Raw genomic sequence first — 11,083 nt, forward strand, 5'->3', positions numbered from 1 at the left:
CCAATTACCCTAAGTTGAATCTTAACCAACTGGAAAACCTTAATTTATGTCACAAGTTCCAGCATTAAAATGCCGCATTTGGTTCTTGAGATGTGCCAATACAGAGCTACAAATGCATCCATGGATATCTTTTTAAGGAAAAAAAAGAAAAAGAAAACAGTCTATCCAAATCCCAGTGCTGCCACTACCGTACAAGAGGTCTAAGTGCCGGAGTCGAGCCCTACCGGAGCAGCTCAAGCGACAAGAAAAAGTACAATAACCAGCAGAAAATTTACTTTACAAGTAAATAAAAAACTATAGATTTAGTGAAGCAAATCCCTAACAAGTTTTTATCTCCAAGCAGAAGATGTAGCCATAGCTCTGTTCTTCCATCCAAGATATAGAGCGCCATTGCTCTCCGCGATACTGTAATTGCGGCTATACTCATTTAACATGTCCCTAATGGCGGTGCTTACCGATTGACTCAATGGGATTGGAGAAAATCCGGCCATCATGAGTCTCAACCTCCATTTTCCAAAAAGCTCGTGCCTTTCCACCCTCTCGGTATCCTCACATGCTATTATGTTGACAACATCCCTTGCCACACAGTGTTCCTCGGCATTAATCCGCTGCTTGTCTTCCCTTGGTCGAGCTTCATCAATTGACTCAAACATTGCTGTGTAATAATTTAGAGTTTCACAAAATCGGGGAAAGAACGGGGCAGTGTTAGTGTTGGATTCTTGCTCAACAAGGGTTACAACCTTGGGCGACAAGCTCTTAACTAGTCTAAGCAAGCGGTCTCGATGATTCATAGTACTCACGCTCTCGTCTGGCATGTGGTGCAGCATATAAGGAAAATTTACGGCCAAGGCTTCTCCATGTCGTATCTGAAGATTTTCTAGCTGGACTTCACATCCTGACATACCAGCGGCATGGAATTCAAATTGCACACCACATGATTTGGCCACTTTTGCCAAAGTCTCACCCACTAGCTCGAGTCCTCCACCTCTTGCATGAGCAGACTGGGAATCATCAACACCAGTAATGCGGATATATGGAGGTCCACCGGGCCGACGTGCAAGAGCCTGAATAAGGAACACCCACTGACTGCCCTGTGCAATCTGAAAATCGATAATGTGGATTCGATTCTCATTTTCCATGGCTTCCCCAATTACAACATTGGCAGACATATACGCAAACTTGTAATACGGACAGGCATGATAAAGGACCTGCATGTAAGATATCAATTCTGAACTCGTTATCTCTATGCACTTCAACTTTTTGTAGATTATACTTCCTGAGGACAACAATCTTGCCCTAAGTCCTTCCACCATGTATGCACCCAGCCTTTCTATAGGCTCACCAGATACTGAAACCCTTCTTTCTAATATGTCCATCAGAGCTTCTGCAGTTGATAAATCACCTTCTGATACTGCTTCGGCGCATTCAATGAGCACCTGTTTCAGATCCATGCTAGGTGCCATTTCTAAGATTCGGTCGAATTTATTAAAGGTAGAAGTTTGTGAGGGTACACCGTAAAAGGAGCAACTGTCGTCCATATCGGATTCAGGTCCCAACAATTCATTCCTCAATACCATGAGTGCATGCATCAATTTGCTGTTATCATCAACCCCGGAATACCCACTTAATGGTGACCCGTAATTATTATCAGATGAATGATGGATATCAGACACGTAGGATTGAGAACACTGGGGAGAAAATGGGCTCCTGTTAGATGCGACGCTTAGAGCTGAAGGTGAATTGTAGATAACAAAATCAGTTGCTGGTGTTGATTCCAAAGTGAAGAATTGTTCGGTGCAATTTTGAACAGAAACTTCAGTCCCTTCACTAATTCTATTACCACTTGAATTGCTGTTCAGAACTTGCAAAGGAGAAAAGCAATATGCCATACCGGACGATGTTTGAGGGTCCTGGGATGCTTGCATTTCTATTGATGCTGACTTAGTAACGTTAAGCTCAACCTGTCTCAATTCATGTACAGTAACCACATCTCATTTGGCAGAGAGATACTTTCCTTGGCAAAAATATATATGGTGTAGCCAAATTAGCAACTTAGCCTCTAAAAATTTGACCTTTGTGAGAGAAATCTGGCATTAAAGAGGACACATGATAAGTGCATTTCAACAATACAGATCACATCATCAAGTAAAATACATAGTTTTGAAGGCTCGACAACATTTGATTACAAATGTAATCATGAATCCGCACTAAAATAATCATGAGGTGACTATAAACGCACAAATAGCAGGTGGCTGAGAAGATTCTAAACGAGAAAAATGGACAAGTTGACACGAGTTCTAATATAACGTATTTCCTTATTTATTTGATCTATCATTGAAACAGGCCTGCCTCCCATGGTAAATTAACTGAGGAAGTTTTAAGGTTCTATTAGCTTCCGAGTGTGAGGTCAATACCTTCTTACACCTTTAGATCGAATATATCAACAAAAGTTGACCAAATACATAATTCACAGGAAGACAAGTATGAAATGGAACTAATTCCTTTATGGGATTCATTCAGAAGACCAAGGTTTTGGTATGATGATCAAACTGAACAATACAATATATAGTTAGACGATAGATGAATGAAGAAAGATGCTTATAATACTGAAACTATATTTCCCAGCGAGGACTATGCAAAGCCGAAAGTCAATGCTAATCTGCTAATAATTGAAGTACAGAACCAAATTACAGCGTAAATGTTCAAACAGAGTAAAGATAACAGAAAACAATTGAACTATTGAACAAATAACAGAGCTTAATATCAAATGAAAATCTATTTGGACCTTCTAACATCACAAAGCGAAATTCCCAAGAAGAAATCGAAGAGTAAAATGAGAAAACCACTTCTTCAAGCTTTCTTCATCCAACCATCAACCCATATCATAAAAGCTAATTAAAGAGGAAACCCACTCCTTCGAGATTTTGTTAAAGACCCATCAACCCACATCAAAAATGAAATCATTCTTAATCAGAAGACAGATCTATAACACAAACTATAATTACTCAAAAAAAATGTTTAAATCAATTTCGAACCATCAATCACAGAGGACCCNCAGAAGACAGATCTATAACACAAACTATAATTACTCAAAAAAAATGTTTAAATCAATTTCGAACCATCAATCACAGAGGACCCCAGTTATTAGTTAAAACAAGAAAAAGAATTAAAGAAGCGAAAGATAAGAGGTAAGTTTGGCGTTCCATACCTTGGTGATGTTCTTAAATTTCAGAGAGACAGAGAGAGGAACAATTCTTGAGTAGAAATGAAGAATCGTGAATTTTTTAATAATGTCAGACTTTTATATAGTGGAGCACATGAGAGGAAAAATTAATGCCCCCTCGACAAGCGCGTAAACCAGAAATCGTACTGATACCTCCGTGGCTAGTACAGTCCAAAAATCAAGATGCGGACTTCAGCGCGTAGCGAAATGATATTTTCTCCACGCCAAAAGTGATTTCAAAATTCTATCTCGAGTGACCAATAAATTTTCATCTCAATTTAAGATTAAGGGGTGTTTGACACACATTTATGAAAAAAATGAATTTTAAAATTGCAAATTGATAGGGAATGTATGGATGAAAAATATAGATTTTTTATTTATTTACGTGTAATATTATTTTAATGAGAAATGTATGATTGAAAGAAAAAAAGAAAAAAAATACATTTTAAGAAAAGTGAAAATCAAACGTGTCTCGACAATTGAATTTTGTTCTTTTGATGATTAGATCAGTATCTTTTAAAGAATTCCAAAGGGTTGAGAACCTTTATTTTATTTTTCCAACAACTTTTAATGCAACGAATATTTCTCTTTCAATTTATATACTTAAATAAACCGTTGTACCTTAACTGTGAAGTAGTACCTTGACGTGGTAGTTGGCCTCATGTGTAATTAATGATGTTTTCACTAACCTAACCATTTTTAAAAATTAATGATGTTTAAATTAACCACGAGACTTATTTTTTTGATTTTGGTTGTGAGTGTTCACTTTTGATGATTTCTCTTTGTATAGTAAAACTGTTTTCAAATTTTAGTTATGAATCGAAACAAATTAAACCAAATTCATTCGCTTCGATTCACTTGTCTAATTATCGATGAAAAATGGTCCCACAATAAGAAAATTACATGTTCTTGATTTGATTTTGATTTTCTTTGGAACCAAACCAAAAGGAACTTCATTCAGCTCTACATGTAGTAAGTACTCTTTGAAATGCACAATATGATCGCCAATCAACAAGCTATACATGAGGGGATAGAATTAATTTCATACAGAAGTCCTGAAATAAAAAGTAGTCGTATAAGATCACTAGTAAACTATCTCAACTCAACAAGTATATAGCTTAATATCACAACACTTAAACACAAGCTCACTTGAATCAATACATACCTAAGAGGTGACGTCTCACGTTCGGCAGAATCCTCCATGCTAGATTTTAAAACATCATTGATCAACCCATCAAATCAATAAAAATAAAAAGATAATAATCTAGTCGATGCGATAACATTAAGGGCCTGTTTGATCCTTACTTTTGGTGTAGAATGCATTTTGGTACAGTAGATTGATGAAAAATGTGTGGTTAAAAAATAATGAAAAATTTTGGATTTTCGTATAATATTATTTTATTGAAAAATATGTGGTTGAAAAAAAAAGAAAATATATATATTGAAAATAATAGGAATCAAACGAAAGCTAAATAATAAGAACAAGTTATCGTTATCTTTGACAAAATGACCTAAAACTTCCACAAATTAATAATTGTCTATAAATTCAAATAGGAAAAGAAAATAATAACATTACAAATCAAAGTCAAAATTAAAATCAATATCAATATCAATATCAATCTCAAACAGGACTAGTACTGTAAAACACCGAGTAGAGGTCTTCTATTATTGAGTTGGAAAAAATGTGACAGGAAGGCGAATAGGAGTTTCTACACAATATTCGCCACTAATATTTGTAAAGTTCGTACAAAAATATGTGAGACTTTAATTGTCTGGGCGACATTACTCGGTTGGCGCGTTTACGGTTTACCTGTACCCACGTTCGAAGAAGCAACATAAATTTATAATTTATTCTTAGAATAATTAATGGGAGAAGTAACGAGGCAACAACTGCTTACGTCAGAAACTCACAGTCAGATGATACAATCCCCTTCCTTTGTCGTTGTCTGACGTCAAAACCAACGGCTATTGGCGAATGATAATATTCCTAAAGTTGATTAAATCTTAGCCACTCGAATCCACCCATGGTTTTGCTTAAATAATTTACCATATTTTAATAAAAGATGATAACATGTGTGGTTGAATTTTGATAAAAGTTGTACTTTTTAAAAAATGTGTGATTATAATTGAAATTTGATCGATTACATAGTTGATAAAATTTCAGTAAACAAGCACTATGAGTGTGTTTGATTGCAATAATGAAACTTGCATAAAAAAATAAATTCTATACAATTCAATTGACTAGAACTTGTTTGTATGAAATTTTATTAACTAAATGCGTTTTATTCAGTTGTCCATTTTTTATAGGGATGACATCGAGAGGGGTATGGGACAGGTAGGCCATTTCTACCCCCGTCTCGTCAGATATTTTTGTTATCTTACCCTATATTCATACCCATACCCAATTAAAGTAGGACGGGGTGGGCTCGGGACAGGGCAAGTCTCCTGCCCCATTTATCATCTCATTTATTTTTTAAGTCCTTAGTTAGTAAATGGTATTATTTTTTTAACAAGTCGTTAAAAACAACTTATGTTATCTTTAAAAAAAAGATGATAAATATATTATTTTTGTTTGATAGAAACTTAAATTTGAAATTAATATTAAGAGGCGGGGACTATGTTTCCCGTACCCATCCCATACCCATTTCGAGACAATGACTCTCGTCCTATACCCATCCCATATATTCGGTTAGGCGAGTATTACCTGTCCTATTCGGGGCGGGATTTCACGGGTATCGGGTTGAATAGATTTTTTTGCCATCCCTAATTTTTTATTATGGGTAGATGGGTGGGGGGGTAAATGTGAGAGAGAGAGAGAGAGAGAGAGAGAGAGAGAGAGTTACCTGGAAAATAAAAACCACTCCTTAAATAAAATATTTTTTTTCATGTTTTTGAGGAAATTATGATAGCTTAATCAAAAGTTGAAAAATATTTTTTTTATTAAAAAAGATTGTCAATTAAACATTCAAAAAGTAGGAATTTGAACGAAAAAATAACATTTTTCATGAAAAAAAGTCAATCAAACTCATATTCTCAGTCTCTCTTTGGTCTAGCTTTTTAAGATTATAAGGAGTAAGTTTCATAAAATATGTGGTTAAAAATTGTAGATTCAAAAAATGTGAAGTTAAAAATGAAATTTAATCAACATATAATTTCAAAAAGGCTGAACCAAACAAGGTCTCAACTAAAACTTCTTAAGCATTGCATTTTTAATGTATATTTTATTAATTTGGTGTCTATTGATAAAGCTATTACAAGATATACTAATCTTATGCTACTCATTGCTATGGACGTGTAAAGTAAGCTCGGCTGCAGACAGGTATTACTTAAGATAATGTTGATGAAGGAATAATGGAAAAGTGGATTCTTGATTTTTTATGTCCTCATCTCTATCTTACCTAGAGTTTAGAATGCTCTATTCTTTTTAATTTTTAAAAGACAACGAATGCTTTTGGGGTGAGAATAATTCATTAAATGGCTATCAATATAGTGCGTTAATTTCTTTTTTCTTCGTTAATCGTGTCAGTGATATCTAATCTAAAAATCAAAACGTGTCACCACTAGATAAATGAGGTCAAATAAGTAAAAATAAATTAATTGATTGAACTGATTTTTATTTTGGATCATGGACCTCGTTTTGGAATTGGAATATGGTCATCAATGAAAACCATTAGATTAATTGATACTATATACCAATAAGTGCCATATACGTGCATCTAACATGGATTGGTAAGATTTGCCCTTAGTTTATATCCTCCATGTAATTTACTTTTTAGCGAACCAATTCTTACATATTCTTTTGTCATGTCCTCTTGCCTACATGTTCAAATTGCAATTAGAAAAAGCTTATCTATTCTAGTGATTTTTTTTTAATTGCCATTTGAACATAAGACATTTGTTTGCAATAAACATTACGAAGAATTAATTGCATAAATAATTAAATTAGAGATTAGCGAAGGATAAGAGTTTGAATGTTTATATTGAAACATATTGATGTTAGCTGGGATCACAAAAATCCAACAAAGATTTGGCAGTGTAGTTGATGCTAATCAATTGATGGCATATGACTAAACCTAATAACGGTCTGGCAGTGACCAGATCCTAAAGGGTCTGCCAGGCGACCAAATTCAAAAAGGGTTTGGTGACAGACAGCTGATGGAAGGCAGCCAAACCTAATAAGGATCACTAGTTGATGACATGAAAAGCTAGGTGAACTAGTTGACCTAGATGATGGTAGTCTATTGGAGAGCATTTGATCGATCATACAAAGGAGTGGCAGAGCAATAGTTGAAGATTACGACATTTTTAGAGAGAGAATTTATCACATAATTCAGGCCTGCTCAATAACCTAATGATGGTTATGCTCTCAATCCCAAATATCGAAAATGATAGGGTGTGTATCTAAAGGATCTCAAATAGCCTGGCATGTGGACAAAAACCACTTTGACACATGGACAAGAATTGTCAGCACATGGACGAAAACCCTACCTAAAAATCTCCCAAAAGATATATGGTGAAGGCATTTTTACTAGTTTTCTTACTTCTATAATTTCTTTTCCTGGTAATTATTATATTTTCTTCTCTATTTACTTACTCTCACGTCGGAGGTCAAACGAGGAAGTTAGCCTAAACCTATATTTGAAAGTAATTAGATGATGGAAGTGACTGGCACTGTCTTATTCAGCTAAGGATAGGAATAATTTCATTTGAGTTAGCTCCAACCTCTCTTTGGAGGCAACTAGGTGATGGAAGGGGTTGGCACTGCCTTGTTTCGTTACTAGTTAATTATTATTATCATCACTGAGTTGTAACATTAGTAATTAGTTTTTGTTGTATATCGATCTCAAGACTTTTCAGCATTGACACTCACATTTGTTTGTGTACATGCACTCATGATTTTATCACGTGCCAATTGATTTTGAGACTCTTCATATAAACACCCCCTCATTTTTTACATTTGGATGAGTAGGAGCATAATTGTTATTTAATCTTTGAGCAAGTATGGATCATGTGATAAAATCATTTGTCTCTAAACATGTAACGTGACTACCAAGCGATCATCGATCGACAAATCCTTCGGTATGGTCAATCGACTGCTCTCGAGTAGATTGCCATCAACTAGGTAGATTGCCATTAGGTAGTTAGACTACTATCAGTTAGTTAGCCTAGCATCAACTAGTGGCCCTTGTTGAATTTGGTTGGTTGTCATCAACTTTGCCTAGCATCAACTAGTTCGCATGCCAAACCCTGGTTAAGCTTTTGCTTTCCATCTAGCACCATATATATTAGAATTGTCTACCTTTTCAAAATATTTTCACTTCAAATAGTTTTTAAAGCTTGAGAACCTATAGGAAATCACTGTAAGGAAAAAGCTGAATGTACAGAGGCTGAACTTATAGGCCTCTAACAAGTTAGACCCATGGAGGTCGGGTTCACGCGGGACCCCGTGTAATAAAAAAAGGCAAAAAAATTTATCGACCCCACCATTGTGAGGTATTTGTAAGGAGCCTGTAAGTACCAGCCCTATACTCCCAGCAGCTTCCTCATTGTAATGTATTGAATTTATATTTATTTATTTATTGAATTTTCAACCTTGTAGTACCAATAATTTAATTCTTAATTAAGTTGTGCCTAAACTAAATTTCGTTCCTAGTTCTGATATGTCCCTGTCCATATTCTTATTTTAGAGATTGAAAAATCGTTGATTACGTGTGATTTATTATGAGCCGACACATAATTAGTGTAACAAGGTAGAGCAAAAACCATTTAGATTTAACTAAGAAATTTATGAGGGCCACGTGCACGAGCTGACTCATGTGCCCTCTTTCCGAGACAAAAATAAAATATTTCTATTTATCATATTCTAGGGAGCACTAATAATTCTTTGACCAAAGCATAGAAATAATTTGGGCAATTATATGTTCGCAATAATTTCAAATTGCTTATGAGTTTTGATTCGATAATATTGAAATTTGTCCATTTTCTTAATCATTAGAATACTTTTAAAAATGGAAAACGTGTTGACTACGGAGGAAAGCTGAGGTTACAAAGTGATAATTGAATTATAAAGAAAGAGAATTAAGATTGTGAAGTTAGCGCGTAATAGAAAATTTATTTGATGTAATCGTTTGATTAGTAAAAAACAGATGTCCAATAAGCACCCCACTCCTCTTTATTTTATAGGTATCCTCCATTTCAAATCGAGATGAGGAATCGATTGCTGATTTTCTTGTGGTGATAACAAATAACTGGCTTTTATATTTATTTATAAGTTGAGTCGAGGCTATCTCTCTTCTTATTTTCAAGAAATGATACTAACTTGTCTGTTTAGGAAATATTATAATTCCATTATAATTTAATAACCAAAGCCAAACATTGATTTTAATTACTTATCGTGTTAAGATTTATAGTTATTACTCATTCATTCAAGGTTAATTTTTCACATTATTATTACGACAACTTATAATTTATAATTTATAATTTTTTTTGCCCCCAATATCTTTGTGTATTTGAATGGAGCAAATGATTACGCGTTGCGGCTTTACTGGAGTTGCATCATGCATGATGCAAGCATGCCAACAGGGACCAAATCAACCATTTGGACCGGTTTTTGCCATTAATAAAATTGAGGTTTATTATGGTTCAATTTTATAAGATTAAAGCTATACACACGGGCTGAAATTTCACTGGGATATAGATTACTCACATTAGCATGTGACCCACCTCATTAAAAAAAAATCCCGAAAACACCCACCCCACTCCTGTTTGTGAGTGAGTGAGTGTCCGTAGAAAACCTGTAAACTCTCGGATTGTACGTGTAGTGCACTTCATTTTATAATTTATATTCTCGGCTGACCAAAGCTATGTGGTTCCATTCGCAAAATCTTAACCTTTAATTATAATTTTTGTGGAAGAATATCTTTCCCACTGGGAACGGAATAAAGGCCCTAAAGCACATGGAAGTACTAATAGAAAATTGACAAAATCTTCCTTCACCAATCAATGAATCTCTCTATCTACCGTGAATCCAATATTAAGCTGATATGTGCAATAAAGACTAATTTCGAATTTCATAAAGAGAGGTGATGACTCTAAATGGATTAGAATGATCAATCATTCCGAATGGAATTGCACCTTTCTGTTTAGTCGGTTCTTTTTGGGATCCGAGTTTTGAAGCTCACTGGTTTTCTAGATAAAAAAGTGTTATATTTATGAGCTTTTTTTTCTAGAGGTCTTATCGACCCCTCACATGGGGTTGGTCCCACGTGGGCCCCAATGTAATAAAAAATGAAAAAAAAATTTCGACTCCATCCTTTTGTGAGAACCCTATAAGGGTTCTGTAATGTGCTGTACGCCCAACACTGCCCTATATTTATTGGGCAAAAAAAATGAAACAAAGAGAGGGTCTAGTGAAAGTGAAGTGATCTTAGTCTGATGATAAATCTAATTTTCAGCCTTTCGTTTCCTATAAAACTGGACTGAATCGGTGGCAAAAATTCTAAAACCTAGGAAATGAAAAATTCGTTTTAATTATTTAGTTTAAACAGCGGATGGCTAGCAGTCGAAATATTCTATAACTAATTTTTCAATAATTCTGACTGCAAGGAGATTGTATCTATGTTCCAAGATTTTAATTAATTGTGAAAATTAACCAATATATTGAAACATGAACACCAGATGTAACGTGTAAATTCCGAAAGGAAATATCCAAGCTCCCATGCCAAGGGTCATACAATACACTACATCAAACGATAAAAAATACCATAATATCAATTTTGTAATTTCACAAAATTAATAAATAATAATCAAAAAAATAATAAGAACAACTCTTTTATATCTTCTTCTTTTGACTTGTTGTAA

At 34.5% G+C, this 11,083-nt stretch overlaps 1 protein-coding gene across 2 annotated transcripts; it reads right to left on the reverse strand.

Moving 5' to 3' along the window:
• Window positions 1-14: 14 nt before the first annotated feature.
• On the reverse strand, window positions 15-3,309 carry LOC111395898 (scarecrow-like protein 13). 2 transcript variants are annotated; one of them, XM_023022113.1, is made up of 2 exons: window positions 3,209-3,309; window positions 15-2,087 (listed from the first exon to the last, which is right to left on the reverse strand). In XM_023022113.1, exon 2 carries the CDS (start codon window positions 1,923-1,925, stop codon window positions 330-332), a length of 1,596 nt encoding a protein of 531 aa, XP_022877881.1. In that variant the 5' UTR covers window positions 1,926-2,087; window positions 3,209-3,309; the 3' UTR covers window positions 15-329. The 2 variants fall into 2 exon arrangements, with proteins under 2 accessions (XP_022877881.1, XP_022877882.1); XM_023022114.1 differs by lacking the exon at window positions 3,209-3,309 and adding an exon at window positions 2,786-3,044.
• Between the last annotated feature and the right edge of the window lie 7,774 nt (window positions 3,310-11,083).

This window comes from Olea europaea, chromosome 6 (assembly GCF_002742605.1).
Source record: "Olea europaea var. sylvestris chromosome 6, O_europaea_v1, whole genome shotgun sequence".
Taxonomy (NCBI): Eukaryota; Viridiplantae; Streptophyta; class Magnoliopsida; order Lamiales; family Oleaceae; genus Olea; species Olea europaea.

What these genes read in the sequence shown, in the direction of transcription:
- LOC111395898 (XM_023022113.1), bottom strand. Translation starts at nt 1,925, where the DNA reads ATGCAAGCATCCCAGGACCCTCAAACATCGTCCGGTATGGCATATTGC.